Source organism: Salmo salar, chromosome ssa13 (genome assembly GCF_905237065.1).
Source record: "Salmo salar chromosome ssa13, Ssal_v3.1, whole genome shotgun sequence".
Taxonomy (NCBI): domain Eukaryota; kingdom Metazoa; phylum Chordata; class Actinopteri; order Salmoniformes; family Salmonidae; genus Salmo; species Salmo salar.
This window is the reverse complement of record NC_059454.1, coordinates 91,534,974-91,559,699: the sequence shown is the minus strand read 5'-3', so window position 1 is coordinate 91,559,699 and position 24,726 is coordinate 91,534,974. Positions and strand designations below refer to the sequence as shown.

General features: G+C 40.8%; 1 protein-coding gene across 1 annotated transcript; it reads left to right on the top strand.

Moving 5' to 3' along the window:
• Positions 1–24,726, top strand: LOC106568200 (calcineurin B homologous protein 3). Its single transcript, XM_014138328.2, has 8 exons — positions 1–338; positions 7,502–7,571; positions 7,835–7,915; positions 20,916–21,055; positions 21,564–21,625; positions 21,719–21,826; positions 21,953–22,000; positions 22,839–24,726. Exons 1-8 carry the CDS (start codon positions 275–277, stop codon positions 22,914–22,916), a joined length of 651 nt encoding a protein of 216 aa, XP_013993803.1. The 5' UTR covers positions 1–274; the 3' UTR covers positions 22,917–24,726.

Here is a 24,726-nt window from a genome sequence, read left to right as displayed (position 1 = left end):
GAGACTGCCAAGTTGCGGAAGTGCGCGCTCTGTCTGCAGAGAATGACACCTTGAAATGCATTAGGACCTTGAAGAAACTGGCGTATTACTTAATTATGAGCGCAGCCGGTATCGACCAATGACATGAGTTGGTGTTGGGGCTGTGCTAATGAAAACGTATCTGTTCCACTGAACTGACGCCGTTTCGATTTCAGTAGTTACCAGCGTTATCCTGAGCGAGACCAATCAGTATTTCCATGCGTCTGGATTGGTCGGCTGGCGCGTTTCTCGAGTTATGGGCGCATTACAGTCATTATCTGATGAACCCGAATACAGAGAATTGGCAGAGAAGACGGGCTGTGAGTATTACGTTTGTTTTCTGTAGTATAAGATTACAATTGTTGAGAATAAGCATTTTTATGGGACTATGTAATCCTGCGCTAAAATGTGTCATTATTGTGAAATGAAACGCCCCCACAATACGTAACCTCATTCTCAATAATGAGTATATTCATAATACACGTCATCAAGTGTGGGGGTAAATGTTATGGGGGCTATTCCCATAGCAGAACAGCATGAGTTATATATATCTGTAGGCTACAGCACTACTATGAGTATCTTTTCTGCTAGTTGGCGCCGATGCTATCCCTCTTGGACATCATCAGCGCGCAAAAGGTTTTGACACAACCGGAAAGCTAGTTTCATGTCCACTGTGTCATGAATGTTGAATGAAATTCCATTTGAACTTACTCTGCTGATTGTCTGTCGGGTTGGTTCCTATATAGTGCGACAGTTGAGACAATATCCACATGAAAGTATAATTAAACTAACTTTTAAAAGCCTGGTAGTGCGTTCAGATTACCTGAAGCATGCGCAGGCAATGCATGCATACTTGCCTAGAGGCCCCCTGTAGACGTTTGTTTACATTGTTTTGCGTATGTGCCAGGGGATGGACATATCAATGGAGGTACCAGTGAAAGTCAGTTTAATAATATTTTATTACTTTCCTGTGGATATTTCTGCTAAAATTCCTACCCACAAAAGGACAACCCGCACAGACTACTGGTAGAATACATTGAAATTCAATTGTATTCAGCATTCTGGCTTGTGAGAGGACATTTTCAAATCAAATGTATGGCGTTAATCTCAGACTGTGAACCTGAGGTATCACAGTCTGATGATTGTCAGGCATCTAGTAGGCCTACTGCAGTGTCTTTCCTGATACCCTGCAATGAGATAAGCTACCATGTCCAAATTAAAAGCAGAATAATGAGAAGACTGTTTGATCAAATATGGAATGTCCTTGTGACTAAAGTCAGATGAAAGAAATTAGACTTGATAATCGTATTAGACCAGATTAATCGCCTATATTTTTTAAAGCTGCAATATGTAACTTTTTGGGCTACCTGACCAAATTTACATTGACAGATAACTCACATTTCTTTCTCATTGAAAGCAAGTCTAAGAAGTGGTAGATCGGTTCTATGTGCGCTATTTCTATGCTTCCCGTTCTTAAGTTTAGTTTTTGCATCTTTTACTTTCGGTTTTGTACACTATCTTCAAACAGCTGAAAATACAATATTTTTGGTTATGGAAAATATATTTCACAGCAAATTTAGATGGTAGAATGATTATCTACACTATACTTGCTTGTTTTGTCACAAACTGAAATTAGGTGAACTATTAGCATTTTAGCAACCAGGAAATGGTTGCTACAACTATTAAATCTTAAAAGGGCGATTCCACGCCAGTGTAGCTGAAAATATTTTTGCTATCTCCGATTGTTCTGGCAATTTTCACATAGAAACTTCATTGGATGTTTGACATGCTTTTTACATTTGTATCACAAACCATTTGTGGATTAAGACCTATACATGTCTCCTGTAACAACATCTTGGTGTCTTTATACTTATTATAGTGTGCTCTAAAATATGGAGTATGTCAAATTTTCATATGAATTTATTCAACACTAAAAATATTAATGTTATATATCAAAGTACCCTTTATGATTTTGTTAATTTCAAGACATTGTTTAGAACAATATACTCTACAAGTATATAACATTTCCAGATTGGGCTCTCTGCTAATTCTTAAGGTTTGATCAGAGGACATTTTTTGATAGTTGAAGCTCATTTACTGGATTTCTATACAATAAAATAAAACATTTAAAAAAATGTTATTTTGAGAACAGCAAAAACAAGCAAAAATGGCTCAAGCCATTATCACCTTGGCTGCTTTAGGTTCATTAATCTCTGTCGATCTACAAATAAATAGCCTATTAGCTTTACAATTTGTAATGTTATAGGCCTACCCCTGGAAGGGGGTAAATATGAGAAATGATTCCCACCGACACATAGCATCAGGGACTGTTCAGTCAGTTGTAATGATGACTTGCATAAAATCATATATTCTATACATTGCTAGGCTCTCTTTTCTCAAATGACATAGTGTTCGCATTTGTATTCCTAGGCATTACTAATCAAGCTCCTAACAAACAGACATCAATGGAGAACACAGATGATTGTATTATCACATTCACATAAATTATTAGAATATTACTTACGATTCTGTATTAATATCAGTGATGTAGTGGTAAAAAAAAAAGTGGGTAATGGGAACTATAAACTCCAGTGGGCGATGGAGATAAGACGAACAACCACCAATATAACAAAAAACAAATTACATTTTTAGAACTGTATTGTTTGCATTTTAATGTCGACCTATAGGGAAGATGGACCATGTGGAGATGTTCATATTGAAACATATCTTTCAACATGAACCATCCCAAGTTTGGGAACCACTGCTATAACCTCGCTCTCTGCTTGTTTCCTCTCTTTTCTCTTCTGCTTCCTCCTGCATGCATTGCAGCCTGACTCAGCCTCACCACTGAGTGCCACATCGCTATCTGTCTCACTATCTGCTACTCTCTGTAAAGCAAAGCTATTATGAGAACTCAGTAGCCTATTTTCTGCTCCTGCTGAGGTAGGCTCTGTTTAACGTTAGTTTCTTACTTCAGCCTTCTCTCTTGCAAAGTAATACTGGCCAAAGCCCTTCAACGTCTATCCCGGCAGCTAGCCACCTGACTGACTGACATATACTATACAGTACCAGTCAAAATATTGGACACATCTACTCATTCCAGGGTTTTTCTTTATTTGTACTATGTTCTACATTGTAGAATAATAGTGAAGACATCAACACTATGAAATAACACATCAAATCATGTAGTAACTAAAAAAGTGTTAAACAAATCAAAATATATTTTATATTTGAGGTTCTTCAAAGTAGCTACCCATTGCCTTGATGATAGCTTTGCACACTCTTGGCATTCTCTCAACCAGCTTCATGAGGAATGTTTTTCCAACAGTCTAGAAGGAGTTCCCACATATGCTGAGCACTTGTTTGCTGCTTTTTTGTTGTTGTAAAAATGTATGTAACCTTTATTTAACTAGGCAAGTCAGTTAAGAACAAATTCTTATTTACAATAACGGCCTACACCGGCCAAACCAGGACGACGCTGGGCCAATTGTGCGACGCCCTATGGGACTCCCAATCATGGCCGGTTGTGATACAGCCTGGATTCAAACCTTTTCCTTCACTCTTCAGTCCAACTCATCCCAAACCATCTCAATTGGGTTGAGGTCTCGTGATTGTGGAGGCCAGGTCATCTGATGCAGCAGTCCATCACTCTCCTTGGTCAAATAGCTGTAGTGACCATAACATTGTGGCAATAATAAGGAAAGCCGAAGTGCCAAAGGTTGGGCCTAAAGTAATTTATAATGTTTTCTCAGGAGTCTTTTGTTGAAAATTTATGTTGGTCTGATGTGTATGAGGTGAATCCAGATGCAGCGTTGGAAGTATTTGTTAAATTATTAATGCCAATTATTGAAAAGCATGCACCTGTTAATTTCTTAACTGTGAGAACTGTTAGAGCCCCCTGGATGGATGATGAATTGAAAAATTTTATGGTTCAAAGAAATTATGCAAAAGAGGTGGCAAACAAGTCAGGCTGCTCATCTGATTGGTTGATATACTGTAAACTGAGACATTTTGTGACTTAACAAAAAGAAGAATCAATTATATTTCCAAACAAAGATAAATGACATAAAACACAATGGAAAAAGGCTTTGGAGTACCTTAAATCATAGAATGGGCAGAAAACACAATTTATCTCCATCGTTCATTTAAGTTGATAGTTAATTTATAACAAAAGCTTTCGATAATGCCAATCGCTTCAATTACTATTTTGCTATTATAGTGGAAAAACTCAGAAGTGAAATGAAAACATTGAACAGTGATCCATCATATTTTTGTATAAAATATCTAATAATGGAAGCGAAGGATTGCTGTTTTGATTTAGTCAAGTTAGTGTGGGACAGATGGAAAAACTATTGTTATCCATCAATAATGACAAGCCACCAGGTATAGACAGCATTGATAGGAAACTATTGTTATCCATCAATAACGACAAGCCACCAGGTATAGACAGCATTGATAGGAAACTATTGGGTATGGTAGCAGAATGTATTGCCACCTCTATTTGCTATATATTTAACCAAAGCCTAAAGGTGTGTGTGTGTGTCCAGAGCTGTGGAAGGATGCTAAAGTAATTCTAGTGGCTAAAAATAGTAAAGCACCCTACTGGAGTGATTTAAGGTAGTATAGGGTTGTATGTATAGGGTTGTATGAAAAAAATAACAGTGTGCGGGTGTGTAGAGTCAGTATAAATGTGTGTGTGTTGGAGTGTCAGTGAGTGTGTACAATCCTGTCAGTGTGCTAGAGACAGTGAAAAAATAAAATACAAGGGACAGGTAGTCTGTGTAGCTATTTAGCAGTCTTAAGGCTTGGGGATATAAACTGTTCAGGAGCCTGTTTGTGTCAGACTTGATGCACCGGTACCTCTTGCCGTGCGGAAGCAGAGAGAACAGTCTATGGCTTGGGTGGTGTCTTTAACGATTTTTCAGGCCTTCCTTTCACACCACCTGATAAGAGGTCCTGGATGGCAGGGTGCTCGGCCCCTGCCATGCACTGGGCTGTCTGTACCACCCTCACATTGCCATGTGATCCAGGACAGTGCTGTTGCCATAACAAGCAGTGATGCAGCCAGTCAGGATGCTCTCAATGGTGCAGTGTAGAACTGTTTGAGGATTTGATGGCCCACGCCAAAACTTTTCAACCTGTTGAGGGGGAAGCGGCACTGTCGCGCCTTCTTCACGACTGTGCGCACGTGTGTGTGTGTGAACTATTTTGTGTCTTTAGTGATTTGGACACCATAGAGCTTGAAGCTCTTGACATGCTCCACTTCAGCCCTGTTGATGTGGATGGGGGCATGCTCCCCCCATTTCCTGTAGTCCATGATCAGCTCCTTGGTCTTACTGATGTTGAGGGAGCGGTTGTTGTCCCGGCACCACACTGCCAGGTCACTGACCTCCGCCCGGTCTCATCGTTGCCAGTGATCAGGCCTACCACTGTCGTGTCTTCAGCAAACTTGATGATGGTGTTGGAGCAATCGTGGGTGAACAGAAGTTGACTAAGCTTACACCCCTGTGGGGTAAGCGTGACAGAGGTGATGTTGCCTACCCTCTTCACCTGGGGTCGGCCATCAGGAAGTCCAGTATCCAGTTGCAGAGAGAGATGTTCAGTCCCAGGGTCCTAAGCTTGGTGATGAGCTTGGAGGGGAAAATGGTGTTGAAAGCTGAGCTGTAGTCAATGAACATTATTCTCACATAGGTATTCCTCTTTTCTAGGTGGGTGAGGGCAGTGTGGAGTGTAATTGACATTGTGTCATCTATGTGGAGAATCCATCGAGTTGGATAGCCATTGGGGGGTGTCTTGTCTGAAAGCAATTTTTCAGAAAAGCAGGGAGTATTACAGTTACGAGAGTCCCATTGGTAGCAAATCCGCAATCAGAGGTAATCTATTTTATAGAATGGTTCTCCCTTGGCCTTAATCTTGCCAGGACTCCCCTCTCTTGCCTCTAACGCCGGCATTTCCTTTTGGATACCCCGAAAATTGGGGTAGAGCACTCACCTTGTACTGCGCTGACTCCGATGACAGATAATTGGTTAAAAGAAATGGACAATAAGATGATAGTTGAAGCTATATTGTTAGATTTCTTCTAGATCTCTTCTAGTTATGAGAAATATTCTTGCGATGAAGATTCCAGATTGTCTGCACAATCAAATAATATTCAGCTCAGACACACATGCATACCCCACAAGACATGCCATCAGGGGTTTCTTCAGTCCCCGAGTCCAAAACGAGTTCATGACAATGCATTGTATTATACAGAGCCATGATCGCATTGAACTCCCTTCCAACTCAAGCAAACAGCAGAATTACCGTAAAAAATAATTGAATTATATCTCATGGAACGGTGGGGACAGTCACTGCCCCCACTGTGAGGGGACAGTGTATATCGTTGTATTTTAAATTTGTGTGACTGTCCTTGTGTATCAGTGTTTTGTTGCATGTCATGTTTTTTGTGAACCCCAGAAAGAGTAGCTGCTGCTTCTGCAAAAGCTAATGGGGATCCAAATAAACAAATAACAGTGTAGGCCTGACTGACCACCATGAATAATAGATTAGATACTTTGTGTATAGCTTCAGAAAAACATGCAAGCAATGAGGCCATGAACAGACTGGTTTTCTTCACCATCTCTATTGTCTGAAATCCCCACCATCAGTGAGTTTCCTCATACCACTGGTAATCCAATATTAGATCTTCACATACTGGTATGCTCATACAATATACCTAGGAATATATCACATGCGGCTGGTCGCCCCATAATTGGGGAGGACGGACTCATAGTAATGGCTAGAATGGATTCAATGGGATAGTAAATAACTCATCCAAGATATGGTTGATAACATTCCATTCACTCTGTTCCAGCTATTATTATGAGCTGTTCTTCCCTCGGCAGCCTCTTTTTCACACACTGAAACACTCACACTCACTCACCCACTCTCTCATAATTCAAATATTGTGGCGATTGTTAGTTATCAGTCCTTGTTTGAATGCATTTTAATACTTTGAGCTCATCATTACATGTAATACACAGTTTAATACACATTTATTACTGTCTTTCTATAAACTACAATGAGAGAATGCAATGTGAAATCATTTTTACATTTGAATATACAAATCCACTGGCATCAACTAAAAATAGATGCTGAATAAACATTCAGCCCTACTCTCTGCTTATACTGTGTGTGTATACAGTGTTAGTCCCGAGGATGTCAAATCAGGCAAACTGAATGATAAATTAGACATAACAACAAGACACAAACATAAATTGTAGTTGGCAAAAGTTAAAAAACAATTGTGTTCCGTTAACATCATTACTCTGCAGTCCGTCATGGTTTCCTGCTCATTCAGTGTTAACTTATGTGTTGCCTGGCATTTTGCTAATAAGATACATTTGAGTTCTCCTTCATCCATCTATGTCTCTAACCTGATGTGGTAGGCTGGCAGGATGTCCCTCTGTCTTGGACTCATGACAGTCCTTTTTTTGTTCCTCAGTTTCCTTCGAGCAAATTGGAATCCTGAACAAAAGATTCAAGCAGTTGAGCCACAATGAAGACACGCTGAGGTAGGACTCCCTAATAATGTTTGACATTCATACACACTGTAAAGGCCCATTCTAACACACTTTATTTTTAACTTGTGCTGTTACTATGGGGACATGCATGAGTGTATCCTGGCATAATACATTTCTGGTGAAGTGGTTCTTCCCATTTCTTTATAATAAACTGGCCTAACCGGTTTTGGTTTGGCTTTTGTTTAGCAAGATGTTATAAGTGACCAGCTTCCTGGTGCGCACCTTTTAATTATCTCCTTGTCTTTTAACTTTAGGAGAGCTGACCTCGACACAATTCCAGACCTGGCATGCAATCCAATCCGCACCCAAATTATAGAGGCCTTCTTTGACAAAAGGTAGATTATCGTGTTCCCATTAAGTGCCTCAATAAGTACAAGACTAAGGGCTCTGTTTTAACAAACCAAACGCAAGGTAAATCTTAGCTCACTTGCGCGGCGCAGTTGAGTGGTGGTGTGTCTGAAATATTTGAGCTATTTTGACAGCGGGAATAATGGGCGTAACACCTGGCATTAGCGTAAAGAGGCAGGCTTTCTTTGAATTAATATAAGTTGTTGGTGTGACGAGGGCTTGATCACTCACTGGCCAATGAAAACCTGCTCTTAATGCTTTTTATGTGGTTGCTTCAACTTGTAACAAGATTTGTAAATGTTATAATAAGATTAGTCTACCTTCGACATTGATATGGCGAAGTAGAATTGTAAAGGCAAAGAAACAGGCATTTATCAATAGTTGATTCCACACCATGGACAGCGATTGGACTTCCTGCAATTTGACATTCAGATCCAACAGATGACAGTGGAAGATGCCTTTTCTTTTTATATAAATGAAAAACAATAATTAGACTTTAACAACTTGATGTTTCTAAATAGGCATATTTCATTCAATGGGCATCGAGCATAATGAGTCCAAAGTTTGACAGGAGCTGGATATAAATAATATCCATAGCCTATAATGAGACGTTGTGGTTTCAAGACACATTTTGGTTTTTTAGACACACATTCAGGGCTTGACATTAACGCTTCTCCGGTAAATAAAAATGTTGGACAAGAAGAATATAGATTTAAGTTGTCCGAATGGACAAGTAAAAGAAGAAAAGGGTGTTGACTGTTTTTGCTGCTCCCAAAAGTGCTATTTTAATATAACATTGGGGATACACCATTCTATTGATTAGTCTACTGTGTGCCTCCGCTGGCAAGATCCATGCCATCACCAACTGCGCCCTTTGGCGCATGTTTTTTAAGGGCACACCTCAGATATTTCTTACCCTCCCACCTCAACGCAAGCAAGCTGATATAAGACACGTCAATTACCAATCCTGGCGCAAGGTTTAGAAAATAGCAGAGCGCCGGCTTTAACAAATCAAAATTGCTAACGAGCGTGCATTTGACAATTGGGCTGGCTTAATAACACCAGTCGAAAATAGAACCCAAAAAGTGAACTTCTCTCAAGATGCCCCTAGCTATAACCCAAAAAGTGAACTTCTCTCAAGATGCCCCTAGCTATAACCCATCTACCTACATAGTGTGATTTTCATTAAACAGTAGGTTTGGTGGTGCCTCAAAGAGATGTCAACCTCATCTAGAAACAACCCCTAGCCTTTAGCCCCTAGCCGTTAGCCAGTACCAACTAGCACTTGTGTAGACCGGAAAGGATTGAATATTAAGTTTCTTTCCAAAATGATATATATCCATTTTCAGAAATCTTGACAAATGAGCTTTTATTGTTTTAAAGAACTTATGTAAGAGTGAAAAAAACACCAATCTAATCATGGCATAGGGTTCCTTAATGACAGATAGGCATGTATTTATTTTCAATCACTTGATGGTTTCATTTCAGAGAGACAAATAATGTTTTTTCAGCAAAACAGAAAGTATACAAAATATTAAGAAAACTTCCTCTTTCCATGACAGACTGACCAGGTGTAACCAGGTGAAAGCTATGATCCCTTATTGATGTCACTTGTTAAATCCACTTCAATCGGTGTAGATTAAGGGATGTAGACAGGTTAAAGAAGGATTTTTAAGCATTGAGATAATTGAGAAATGGATTGTGTATGTGTGCCATTGAGGGTGAATGGGAAAGACAAAAAAATGTAAGTGCCTTTGAAAGGGTTGGAAAATTGCTGCGGGGACTTCCTTCCATTCGGGCCACGAGTGTTAGTAAGGTTAGGCACTGATGTAGGTTGATTAGGTCTGGCTTGCAGTCGGCATTCCAATTCATCCAAAGGTGTTTGATGGGGTAGAGGTCAGGGCTTTGTGCAGGCCAGTGAAAGGTCTTCCACACCGATCTCGACAAACAATTTCTGTATAGACCTCACTTTGTGCTTGGGGGCATTGTCATGCTGAAACAGGAAAGGGCCTTCCACAAAGTTGGAAGTACAGAATCGTCTAGAATGTCGTTGTATGCTGTAGTGTTAAAATTTCCCTTCATTGGAACTAAGGGGTGTAGCCCGAACCATGAAAAACAGCCCCAGACCTTTATTCCTCCTCCCCCAAACTTTACAGTTGGCACTATGCATTCGGGCAGGTAGCGTTCTCCTGGCATCCGCAAAACCCAGATTCGGCCGTCGGACTGCCAGATGGTGAAGCATGATTCATCACTCCAGAGAATATGTTTCCACTGCTCCAGAGTCCAATGGTGACAAGCTTTACACTACTCCAGCCGACGCTTGTTATTGTGCATGGTGATTTTAGACATGGCACTTCAACACTCGGCGGTCCCTTTCTGTGAGCTTGTGTGGCCTACCACTTTGTGGCCGAGCCGTTTCCACGTTTCCACTTCACAATAACAACCCTTACAGTTGACCGGGGCAGCTCAAGCAGGGCAGACAGTTGACAAACTAACTTATTGGAAAGGTGGCATCCAATGACGGTGCCACGTTTGAAATTTACTGAGCTCTTCATTAACTTCTGTGGGCTACGTGGGATGCTAGCGACACAGCCAGTGAAATATCAGGGCGGCAAATTCAAATCAACAAAATGTCATTTTTCAAATTTCTCAAACACTATTTTACACCATTTTAAAGATACACCTCTCCTTAATCCAACCACATTGTCCGATTTAAAAAAGGCTTTACGGCGAAAGCATAAAGTTAGATTATGTTAGGACAGTGCCAACACAAGAAAAACCACACAGCCGTTTTCCAAGCAGGAGAGGGGTCACAAAAACCAGAAATGCAGCTAAAATGAAGCACTAACCTTTGACGATCTTCATCAGATGACACTCCTACCACTCAATGTTACACAATACATGTATGTTTTGTTCAATAAAGTTCATATTTATATCCAAAAACCACATTTTTAGATTGGCGCGTGATGTTCAGAAAATATTTTGCCTCCAAAACTGCCGGTGAATGAGCACAACAATTTACAAAAATACTCATCATAAACGTTGATAAAATATTAAACTGTTATTCAAAGAATTATAGATAAACATCTCCTTAATGCAACCGCTGTGACAGATTTCAAAAAAGCTTCACGGGGAAAGCACACTTTGCAATAATCTGAGTACGGCGCTCAGAAAAATACATCAGGCAATACAGATACCCGCCATTTTGGAGTCATCTAAAATCATAAATAGCATTATAAATATTCACTTACCTTTGATCTTCATCAGAAGCCACTTCCAGGAATCCCAGGTCCACAATAAATGTTGTTTTGTTCGATAAAGTCCATAATTTATGTCCAAATACCTCCTTGTTGTTTGCGCGTTCAGTAAGCTACTCCAAATGTAGGAAGCGCGCCGAAAATTTCACGACAAAGTCTAAAAAAGTTATATTTACGTTTGTAGAAACATGTCAAACGTTGTATAGCATCAATCGTTAGGGCCTTTCTAAACATAAAACTTCAATAATATTCCAACCGGACGATTCCAATGTCTTGAAAAACGTTATGAAACACAGCTACCTCATCACGTGAACGGGCGCCAATGAACTCATGTCATTTTCTGAGTCACCAACTTCCCGGCCTTCTTGTTCGCTCTCTGTTCACTGCAAAAGCTGAAACAAGTTTCTAAAGACTGTTGACATCTAGTGGAAGCCGTAGGAAGTGCAAAATGAACCCTAAGTCACTGTGCGTTAGATAGGCAATGACTTGAAAAGACTACAAGCATCAGATTTCCCACTTCCTGGTTGGATTTTTCTCAGGTTTTTGTCTGCCATATGAGTTCTGTTATACTCACAGACATCATTCAAACAGTTTTAGAAACGTCAGAGTGTTTTCTATCCAAATATACTAATAATATGCAAATATTTGACTCTGGGCCCGAGTATTAGGCAGTTTACTCTGGGCACGCTTTTCATCCGAAATCGAAAATACTGCCCCCTATACCTTAAAAAGTTAAGGCTATTCTACTGCCAATGTTTTATCTATGGAGATTGCATGGCTGTGTGCTCGATTTGATACAGCTAATTTGAAGGGGTGTCCACATACACTATATATACACAATAGTATCTGCCTTAGGGTCATTGTCATGTTGGAAGGTGAACCTTCTCCACAGTCTGAGGTCCAGACCGCTCTGGAGCAGGTTTTAATCAAGGATCTCTCTGTGCTTTGCTCTGTTAATCTTTCCCTCAATCAAATGAAATTGTATTTGTCACATGCGACGAATACAACAGGTGTAGACCTTACTGTGAAATGCTTACTTACAAGCCCTTAACCAGCAATGCAGTTCAAGAAATTGACTTAAGAAAATATTTGCTACATAAAGTAAAATACATTTTTTATAAAGTCTTCACAATAAAATCACATAACAATAATGAGGCTATATACAGGGGTTACCGGTACCATGTACAGGGGTACAGGTTAATTGAGGTAATTTGTACATGTAGGTAGGGGTAAAGTGACTATGCATAGATAATAAACAGCGAGTAGCAGCAGTGTAAAAACAAAGGGAGGGGGGGTTGAAGTCTTATAGCTTGGGGGTAGAAGCTGTTAATTAAGGAGTCTTTTGGAATAAGACTTGGCGCTCCGGTACCGCTTACCGTGCAGTAGCAGAGAGAACAGTCTAAGACTTTGATTACTGGAGTCTTTGACAATTTTTTTTGTGGACCTTCCTCTGACACCGCCTAGTATATAGGTCCTGGATGTCAGGAAGCTTGGCCCCAGTGATGTATAGGGCTGTACGCACTACCGTCTGTAGCGCCTTATGGTTGGATGCCGAGCAGTTGCCATAACAGGCGGTGACACAACCGGTCAGGATGCTCTCTGGTGCAGCTGTGGAACTTTTTGAGGATCTGAGGATCCATGCTAAATCCTTTCAGTCTCCTGAGGGGGAATATGTGTTGTCATGCCCTCTTCACGATTGTCTTGGGGTGTTTGGACCATGATAGTTTGTTGGTGAACTTGAAACTCTCTACCTCTCCAATACAGCCCAGCAATGTTAATGGGGGCCTGTTCGGCTCTTCTTTTCCTGTAGTCCACGATCAGCTCCTTTGTCTTGCTCACATTAAGGGAGAGGTTGTTGTCCTGACACCACACTGCCAGGTCTCTGACCTCCTCCCTATAGGCTGTCTCATCACTGTCGTTGATCAGGCCTACCATTGTTGTGTTGTCAGCAAATGTAATGATGGTGTTGGAGTCGTGTTTGGCCACGGAGTCGTGTTTGGCCACGCAGTCGTGGGTGAACGGAGAGTACACCAGGGAACTAGGCATTCATCTCTGAGGGGCCCCGGTGTTGAAGATCAGCGTGGCAGATGTTGTTGCCTACCCTTACCAGGTGGGGGAGGCACGTCAGGAAGTTCAGGATCCAGTTGCAGAGGGAGGTGTTTAGTCCCAAGGTCCTTAGCTTAGTGATGAGCTTTGAGGGCACTATGGTGTTGAACGCTGAGTTGTAGTCAATGAATAGCATTCTCATATACTGTAGGTGTTCCTTTTGTCCAGGTGTGAAAGGACAGTGTGGAGTGCGATTGAGATTGCGTCATCTGTGGATCTGTTTTAGGTGGTATGCGAATTGGAGTGGGTCTAGGTTTTCCGGGATGATGGTGTTGATGTGAGCCATGACCAGCCTTTCAAAGCACTTCATGGCTACCGACGTGAGTGCTATGGGCTGTAGCAATTTAGGCAGGTTCCCTTCGCATACTTGGGCACAGGGACTATGATGGTCTGCCTGAAACATGTAAGTATTACAGACTCAGTCAGGGAGAGGTTGAAAATGTCAGTGAAGACACTTGACAGTTGGTCCGCTTCTGCTCTGAGTACACGCCCTGGTAATCTATCTGGCCCCACGGCCTTGGGAATGTTGACCTTTTTAAAGGTCTTGCACACATCGGCTATGGAGAGTGTGATCACATAGTCGTCCGGAACAGCTGGTGCTCTCGTGCACGCTTCAGTGTTGCTTGCCTCGAAGCGAGCATAAAAGGCATTTAGCTCATCCGGTAGGCTTGTGTTACTGGGCATCTCGCGGCTGGGTATCCCTTTGATGTCCGTAATAGTTTGCAAGCCCTGCCACATCCGACGAGCTTCAGAGCCAGTGTAGCAGGATTCAATCTTAGTCCTGTATTGATGCTTTTCCTGTTTGATGGTTCGTCTGAGGGCATAGTGGGATTTCTAATAAGCGTCCGGATTAGTCTCCCGCTCCTTGAAAGTAGCAGCTCTAGCCTTTAGCTCGGTGCGGATGTTGCCTGTAATCCATAACTTCTGGTTGGAATATGTATGTACAGTCACTGTCATAGATCGTTGAGTGTGGTCTTAGTGCCAGCATCGGTTTGGGGTGGTAAATAGACGGCTACGAATAATATAGATAATAACTCTCTTGGTAGATAAACTGTAGACCACACTATCATGAGGTACTCTACCTCAGGCGAGCAATACCTCAAGACTTCTTTAGTGTTAGACATTGCGCACCAGCAGGTATTGACAAATGGACATACACTCCCACCTCTCGTCCTTCCAGACATTGCTGCTCTGTCCTGCCGATGCACGGAAAACCCAGCCAGCTCAATATTATTTGTGTCGGTGATATTTTATTGGTATTTTATTAGGATCCCCATTAGCTGTTGCAAAAGCAGCAGCTACTCTTCCAGGGGTCCACACAAAACATGAAACATAATACAGAATGACATAATACAGATCATTAGACAAGAACAGCTCAAGGACAGAACTACATACATTTTTAAAAAGGCACACATAGCCTACATATCAATGCATATACACAAACTGTCTAGGTCAAATAGGAGAGAGGCGTTGTGCCACGAGGTGTTGCTTTATCTGTTTTTTAAAACCAGGTTTGCTGTTTATTTGAGCAATATGAGATGGCAGGAAGTTCCATGCAATAAGAGCTCTATATAATACTGTATGTTTTCTTGAATTTGTTCTGGATTTGGGGACTATGAAAAGACCCCTGGTGGCATGTCAGGTGGGATAAGTGTGTGTGTCAGAGCTGTTTAAGTTGACTATGTGAACAATTTGGGATTTTCAACACAATGTTTCTTACAAAAAGAAGTGATGCAGTCAGTCTCTCCTCAACTCTTAGCCAAGAGAGACTGGCATGCATAGTATTTATGTCAGCCCTCTGATTACAATTAAGAGCAAAACGTGCCGCTCTGTTCTGGGCCAGCTGCAGCTTAACTAGGTATTTCCTTGCAGCACAGGACCAAACAACTGGACAATAGTCAAGATTAGACAAAACTAGAGCCTGCAGAACTTGCTTTTTGGAATGTGGTGTCAAAAAAGCAGAGCATCTCTTTATTACGGCTAGACCTCACCCCATCTTTGCAACCATTGAATCTATATGTTTTGACCATGACAGTTTACAATCTAAGGTAACGCCAAGTAATTTAGTCTCCTCAACTTGTTCAACAGCCACACCATTCATTACCAGATTCAGCTGGAACATAAGATATTACAGTTTTTAATGTCCCGTTGGTAGGATAGTCTCGACCGTAGTTCATCAAGTTTGTTTTCCAGTGATTGCTCGTGAATGATCATTGGCCAATTAGACTCCTGAACAGGTAATCAAATGGCTATCCAGACTATTTGCATTGTGTCCCCCCCCCCCCCACAAACCCCTCTTTTACACACTGCTGCTACTCTCTGTTTATCATGTATGCATAGTCACTTTAACTATACATTCATGTACATACTACCTCAATTAGCCCGACCAACCAGTGCTCCCGCACATTGGCTAACCAGGCTATCTGCATTGTGTCCCACCACCCGCCAACCCCTCTTTTACGCTACTGCTACTCTGTTCATCATATATGCTGTCATGACGTTGGCCTCTTTGGGTACAGGAAGGACAGTTGACCCCCTCCCCTTTGTACCATCACCCAACCTACCTTCCCCCCAACCCAGGGTTGTAAAAAACCCTCTGAGGAGAATCTCCTACCCCATGTTTCATAGAGAGACAAAGGAAATTCTTCCAACTCATAGAATTGGAGAACCGAGCGACGTGTGTGCTGGAGAAGGTATGGAAGATTGGTGAAGAATCCAGCTACGAACTCATCCGCTTGGTACAATTTTGTGATACTCAGAAGAGACAATATAGCCATATTACCATAAAACTGTTTATATAATAGACTCAGTTTAAGACTTGCCTCATATGGGTGTATGGAATGTATTAATAAGGATAAAGCTTTTGTAAGACATTGAGATGCTATGTACTGATGTAATGTGATAGATTTGGTTACAGAAATACAATTCTAACTCAGTCATAGGCACGCCCCAGGGACACATACAGGACCAGGCGTCATTTGACCAGCCTGTTCGATGGGCACTATAAAACACTCCCTGATTTACATAATACCAAGACCAGGCCTACACTCCGTTGGCACATAGGTTCTACCTTCCAATTCCTCTACTGAAAGTGAACCATACCACGTGGTTAACTTTTTTAGACTATTGATACCGACAGAATAAGAACAAGTCTTTGATATTAATTATTAGTCTGCAGCTAAGTAAATTATATCATCGAACGCGAAGACCAACGAAACCACCATTCTATGACGACATTAATGAATGTCGCTCTGAAAGATCCATTATAACCGAGAGAGAGAGAGAACGCGGACAAAACTCCCCAACAGAACTACTCTCCAACAAGAATCAGAACGACACACTGAGCGTAAATATATATATTGATTGCAATTGTTCCCGAATGAGTGAGCCTTCAATTGTCAATTGTTAATGAACTCTGTGTAAACTTCTCAGCTGACCATTTATGACCCATTGTTCAACAGGCCGACCAGCCTGTTTAGCCCACAAGGGCACATTCCGATACCAATCCTTTGTTGACGATAATTACTGTTTGTATATTTTTCTGTTAATTACTTAGTGTAGTAAATAAATGATTTTAAGACAATTGATGTATGGATGATTTTAGTAAAGACTGGGTTCGTGCAGATACAACAATTTACGACGTTTGGAATGAGACTGGACAAGAGGTAAATACACCATTTAAACTAGGAGATAATCGGCCTATACTATAATAGAATATAATATTATAGTATAGGAAAGTTATATTAGGAAAATTATAGCTTTGTAATCTGAATATTCTCCTTGGTGCCCCGACCTCCTAGTTAATTACAATTAAACGATTAATCAGTTTAATCGCGTGATAATAATTACAGGGAGCTAATTGATAAACATATCTTCAGTTTAATGGTATCCCCAAAGACACGACAATGCATAGTCACTTTAACCATATTTACATGTACATACTACCTCAATCAGCCCGACTAACCGGTGTCTGTATGTAGCCTCGCTACTTTTATAGCCTCGCTACTGTTATTTTTCACTGTCTTTTTACTGTTTTTATTTCTTTACTTACCTATTGTTCACCTAATACCTTTTTTTGCACTATTAGTTAGAGCCGGTAAGTAAGCATTTCACTGTAAGGTCTGTTGTATTTGGCGCACTTGACAGAAACTTTTTGATTTGAATCGATGGTAGTGCCAATTTACTCACTCTCCTCCGAATCCTCACAAGGCACCCCCACCTCCTCCCTCTGTATCTCTACCTTTTCTTCACGCGAATGACAGGGATTTGGGCCTGGTCTCCGGAAAGTACTATATCCTTCGTGTCAGACTCATTAAATACATTTTTTTTCGTCCAATTTGAGGTGAGTAATCGCTGTTCTGATGTCCGGAAGCTCTTTTCAGTTGTAAGAGACAGTAGCAGCAACTTTATGTACAAATAAGTTACAAACAATGCGAAAAAACACAATAGCGCAGTTGGTTAGGAGCCCTTAAAACGGCAGCCATCCCCATCGGCACCTATATATCATTATATCCTGACTGTCTCCCAGTCTCCTGCCGCTGAAAAACATCCCCACAACAAAGGGCTACCCAGACCCCTCTTTTACGCTGCTGCTACTCTGTTCATTATCTATGCATAGTCACTTTATCTCTACCTACATGTACATATTACCGGAATTACCTTGACTAACCAGTGCCCGCGCACATTGACTCTGTACCGGTACCCCCTGTATATAGCCTCACTATTGTTATTTTACTGCTGCTGTTTAATTATGTTACTTTTATTTTCTATTTATCCATTTTTTTTTTTTACTTAACACTTATTTTTCTTAACTGCATTGTTGGTTAAGGGCTTGTAAGTAAGCATTTCACTGTAAGGTGATTGCTCAGTAACTGTCTGGAAGCTCTACAAACATTACATTGGCATTCACTTTTATTCTGATGTTTTTATTGTTTCTAATGGATTTGATGGATCCGTTACAACAATACCTGTTGTATTCGGCACATGTGACAAATACAATTTTATTTGATTCGATGCTGCCACCACCATGCTTCACCGTAGGGATGGTGCCAGGTTTCCTCCAGAAATGACACTTGGCATTCAGGCTAAGGAGTTCAATCTTGGTTTCATCAGACCAGAGAATCTTGTTTCTTATGGTCTGAGAGTCCTTTATGTGCCTTTGGCAAACTCTCTAAGCAGGCTGTCTTGTGCCTTTTACTGAGGAGTGGCTTCCGTTTTGCCACTCTACCATAAAGGCCTGATTGGTGGAGTGCTGCAGGGCTGGTTGTCCTTCTGGAAGGTTCTCCCATCTCCACAGAGGAACTGGAGCTCTATCGGAGTGAGCATTGGGTTCTTGGTCACCTCCCTGACCAAGGCCCTTCTCCCCCGATTGCACAGTTTGACCGGGCGGCCAGCTCTTGGAAGAGTCTTGGTGGTTCCAAACTTCTTACATTTAAGAATGATGGGGGCTACTGTGTTCTTGGGGACCTTCAATGCTGCAGACATTGTTTGGTACCATTCCCCAGACCTGTGCCTCAACACAATCCTGTCTCGGAGCTCTATGGACAATTCCTTTGACCTCATGGCTTGGTTTTTGCTCTGACATGCACTGTCAACTGTGGGACCTTATATAGACAGGTGTGTGCCTTGCCGAACCATGTCCAATCAATTGAATTTACCACAGGTGGACTCTAAATTGTAGAAACATTTCAAGGTTGATCAATGGAAACAGGATGCACCTAAGGTGAATTTCGAGTCTCATAGCAAAGGGTCTGAATACTTATGTAAGTAAGGTATTTTTAATACATTTGCAAAAATGTCTAAACCTTTTTTTGCTTTTGACATTATGGGGTGTTGTGGGTAGGGGAAAAAATTTATTTAATCAATTTAGAATAAGGCTGTAACAAAATGTGGAAAAAGGGAAGTGGTCTGAATACTTTTTCCGAATGCAATGTATAGCATTTTGCCAAAATAAAAACATATTTTAATACACACCTAAATCCAATGAATTAAAATCTGAGAACAGTTTACACACACATGAATGTACCGATAAGCAATCATTTCTGGTGTTTTGGAAATAAACTCTTCATATATGAACTCAGCAAAAACAGAAACGTCCTCTCACAAGATTCAACAACTGAGACATAAACCGAACAAGTTCCACAGACATGTGACTAACAGAAATGGAATAATGTGTCCCTGAACAAAGGGGGGGTCAAAATCAAAAGTAACATTTAGTATCTGGTGGGACCACCACCTGCTTAAGTTCTGCAGTGCATCTCTTCCTCATGGACTGCACCAGATTTGCCAATTCTTGCTGTGAGATGTTACCACACTCTTCCACCAAGGCACCTGCAAGTTCCCAGACATTTCTGGGGGGGAATGGCCCTAGCCCTCACCCTCCGATCCAACAGGTTCCAGACGTGCTCAATGGGATTGAGATCTGGGCTCTTCGCTGGCCATGGCAGAACACTGACATTCCTGTCTTTGCAGGAAATCACACACAGAACGAGCAGTATGGCTGGTGGCATTGTCATGCTGGAGGGTCATGTCAGGATGAGCCTGCAGGAAGGGTACCGCATGAGGGAGGAGGTTGTCTTCCCTTTAACGCACAGCGTTGAGATTGCATGCAATGACAACAAGCTGAGTTCGATGATGCTGTTACACACAGCCCCAGACCATGGCCGACTCTCCACGTCCAATTCGATCCCGCTTCAGAGTACAGGCCTCAGTTTAACGCTCATTCCTTCGATGATAAACGCAAATCCGACCGTCACTCCTGGTGAGACAAAACCGCGACTCGTCAGGGAAGAGCACTTTTTGCCAGTCCTGTCTGGTCCAGCGACGGTGGGTTTGTGCCCATAGGCGTCATTGTTGCCGGTGAGGACCTGCCTTACAACAGGCCTACAAGCCCTCAGTCCAGCCTCTCTCAGCCTATTGCGTACAGTCTGAGCACTGATGGAGGGATTGTGCGTTACGGGTGAAACTCGGGCAGTTGTTGTTGCCATTCTGTACCTGTCCCGCAGGTGTGATGTTCGGATGTACCGATCCTGTGCAGGTGTTGTTACACGTGGTCTGCCATCAGCTGTCCGTCCTGTCTCCCTGTAGCGCTGTCTTAGGCGTCTCACAGTACGGACATTGCAATTTATTGCCCTGGCCACATCTGCAGTCCTCATGCCTCCTTGCAGCATGCCTAAGGCACGTTCACGCAGATGAGCAGGGACCCTGGGCATCTTTCTTTTGGTGTTTTTCAGAGTCAGTAGAAAGGCCTCTTTAGTGTCCTAGGTTTTCATAACCGTGTCCTTAACGACCGCTCCACAGGTGCATGTTCATTTAATTGTTTATGGTTCATTGGACAAGCATGGGAAACCGTGTTTAAACCCTTTACAATGAAGATCTGTGAAGTTATTTGGATTTTTACGAATTATCTTTGAAAGACAGGGTCCTGAAAGAGGGACTTTTTTTATTTATTTTTTGCTGAGTTTATAATCCATATGACAATAATACAACCTTAGCTAGCAATAGGCAAAGTTGAGCTACTACCATATTGCGTTCAGTATCCATGACGTGCCTAGGATGTCATGCAGTGATCTCATCTATCCACAAGATGGAGATATTTATGTTCCTTGCTCTTATACCTCTATAGAAACTTCCATCAGAATGGTGACGGGACAGTTGAAGAGATCAGCTTTGAGGAGTTCCTTGTGGTGATGTCCCACTTCAGACCTCCAGCACTGAACATGACAGAGGAACAGAGAGAGAAGGTCAGGAGGGAGAAACTCCGCTGTGAGTACCTTTTATTAAAATGTTACAGTATGGATTGGTGTTAAGATGGATGTTTTGCATTATAGTATAGTTTCACTACCAAATGTAACACTGTGCTGAAATAGATATAATAATATATAAATGGATATAATAATTCTTTGGGTGTCTCTTTCGGTACACACAACAGGTGCGTAAATACATACATGAATCACAAGCAATAACTACAGCAGACAGCACATGTGGATTCAGTTCCTTATTAGCTTGTGTACTTTCTACAATGACATTCAGAACACTGTACACGGTTTGATGTGTACTATGGCTCACACTGTGACTGGAATACATATAGGAATCAATTATCTCTGAACGTTCTGCTGGGATAGCAGGTACGCATACAACAGATCTGTATCCCATATACAGCATTAATCAGCAAATGCATTACAGTGATGCCTCATGACACATCCAGGTAAGCCTTTGGTAAGCAAATATTTGTAAAGAGTTCGTGTAAGATTGTCTTTATTTTCTTTCCCAGTCCTGTTTAACATGCACGACACAGACAACGATGGAACAATCACTCTGGAGGAGTATCGACATGTAAGCCATTGCCCAGCCCTATCTTTCTAATACTTTATCTGCCTATCACTATGTATTGTAACCATGACTGCCTTTCCTCTGAGTGTACTGTAGGTAGTGGAGGAGCTGCTGTCTCGGAGCGGAGCCCTGGGAAAGGAAACGGCTAAAGGAATAGCAGATGCTGCCATGCTGGAGGTAGCCAGTATTTCCATGGGTCACATGGTACGGCTGCTTTTTAAAAAAAAAATTTTCCTCACTCTGAGTTTTAGATCTGGAATGAGCTGCAATATGATATCTGACTATTCTAAATGTTTTTTTCAATACCATATTCAATCATCTCATTCTCAGGAACCAGATGAGTTTTACGAGGGGATCACTTTTGAACATTTTCTGAAGGTTTGTTATAAAACATTATTTTGTCAAATAAAATCGTTTTTTTGTTGTTGGTAAGAGTCATGGCTATAGTTTTCTTTTTAAATGGTTTTTATTATTAAATAAAGTATAGATTATTTAAGTGAGCTTCGCTGGAGAGCCCATTTAAATCATCACTGTTCTTTAAAGGCGTGATCTGCACTCCTTACATCCATTTTTTTACTTTTAAATTAACGATATATGCCCATTGATTAATGAAGATTATAAACTGGGTGGTTGGAGCCCTGAATGCTGATTGGCTGACAACTGTGGTATATCAGACCATGTACCATGGGTATGACAAAACTGCTCTAATTAAGTTGGTAACCAGTTTATAATAGCAATAATATACCACTGCTAAGGGCTGTATCCAGTCACTCCGCGTTATAACAGCCCTTAGCCGTGGTATATTGGTCATATACCACACCCCCCGGGCCTCATTGCTTAATTCTAACTTTTAAATGCCTCATGACCTTAGTTCAACTGTCACATCCCATTAGAACCCAAAATAAAAGCTTGTTTTACTCCGTTGTTTGTAAACGATGATATTGCAAATAAATACTGTATAGCATCAAAATATGGTTAAAACTATCATTTTAATTTCTGGTGGATGGTCAGTCCTTGCATCTGTAGCTCTGTCTTTGAAAATCTAAAGTGGTTACATTTCTCCAGCCCTATCTCTCTGCTGTTTGACAAAACTGCAGATTGCCCCTCAAACAATAGCAGCACAATTGTTGTTATTAAAGTACACAATAGTTGAAGGTATCGTCAGAGTTTAGTAACTAAGTACTATACTGGTAGTAAAACAACATTTTCTTCTCAGATACTGAAAGATATCGAGATCGAGACGAGAATGAACATTCGCTTTTTGAATATGGACACGACGACCCTGTGCAAGTGAGGATCTTCCACTTTTTTTTTATTACTATAATGCACAAGCACTCTTCTATGGTGTTTTTATTTAGTGGCCAGTTAGGGCATACTTTACCTTCTCTGACCAACTATTACATAGCTCTGTTTAATAGTTTTGGGTGACGGTTTAAGCTTCTACTATCTAGTAGCCTCTAAAACACACTTTGTTTTAACAAATTTATTGGATAAAAAAATATATATATGTGCAACTATGCAAATATACACAGGTTAGCAGTAGGTATGTTATGAATTTAGCATGCCTGTATCTATCACTCCATATTTTATGCAAGAGTATTCACAATGCTCTAAATGCCATGAATCAATAATAATGCAACAATCCAGTAATAACAATGTAATACGCTATTAATAAAGCGATAGCCAATTATGCAGCTCCATGATTGAAGTGAATGCAATTTACCTCCTAGTATATCTAGGGCACTGTGTGGAATAAGCTATAAACATTTGCACGTCTCTTCTATACCGTCATGCACACCTAAACTGTTTTGCTGCCACTGCCATCAGTTTGGAATCAAAACAGGTTAGAATTTCCATGTATATTAAAAAGTCACTGACCAATAGAAACAAAGTACTTATTTCCATGTACATTAAAAAGTCACTGACCAATAGAAACAAAGTACTTATTTCCAAAGTTTAACTGACCAGCCTAGCAGTATAGCATACTGCACATTTCCTATGGCAGATAGTAGTTTCAAGTAAAATGTGTGTCAGACTTGTGCAAATGTTTTAAGAATCAAGCCCACATAAACAAGCATTTGTTGACTGTTAGAAATGGGAACAATGATATGCAACTTGTCTGTGCTGCCCTCTAAAGACCAAAGAATGTGAAATCTATCTCATTCCCATATTTAATCATCTCTATACCTCCTATTTTATTTTTTGAAATTCATAATGTTTTTTACAATTGTGTGACTTCCATCAAGATAAATATTTGATTATTGTTCTTCATCTACACTTAAATGACTAAATCACAGGAGGTTGGTGGCACCTTAATTGGGGAGAACGTGCTCGTTCTAATGACTGGAGTGGAACAGTTGGAATGGTATCAAACACATGGTTTGCATGTGTTTGATTCCATTTTCTCTATTCCTGCCATTTATTATGAGCCGTTCTCCCCTCAGCAACCTCCTGTGGACTAAATGGCATGCATTCATTGAATTAATTTGGCCTTAATCAGTTACAGATAAAATTCATTTTAAGTAGGTAAATACTGCAGCCTGCCGATTCTTGATTGCATCTACAGATTTGAGCATGTCTTGGTCTTTGAATATCCATACACACTGTATATTTGTACTGTAAAATACAATATTTTCATTCTGATTTGGGATGTTATTGTAGCAAGGAATAATGTAAAGGATGTGGTCTTCTCTTTTTTATTGAGATAACATTAAAATAGGAAACCACTCACCAAAAGTGTATCATTTTTGAATGATTATGTACTGTAAGAATTGGAGTGTGTTTAGTTTGCTTTTAAGAAAATAATTGTATTATCAGACAGCCTTGGAGAGGGATCTATAATGAAACTTGAATTTGCTTTGAGCTTAATCAAATCACGTGGGGGCAGCACATAGCCTAGGGGTTAGAGGCATGAGCCAGCAACCGGAGGGTTGCGTGTGTGTGTGTTTCCGCTTTGGATGTTTTGTTCATATGAAATCCCTAGTTTGAAATCGACTGTTTATTTAGTTAGTTGGACCTTGTTTGCAATTGACCAATAAAGCGATTTTAATCAAAGTGAATTTATGTAATTACCTTCTCAAAAACCTTTAAAGACATGCTCTGTA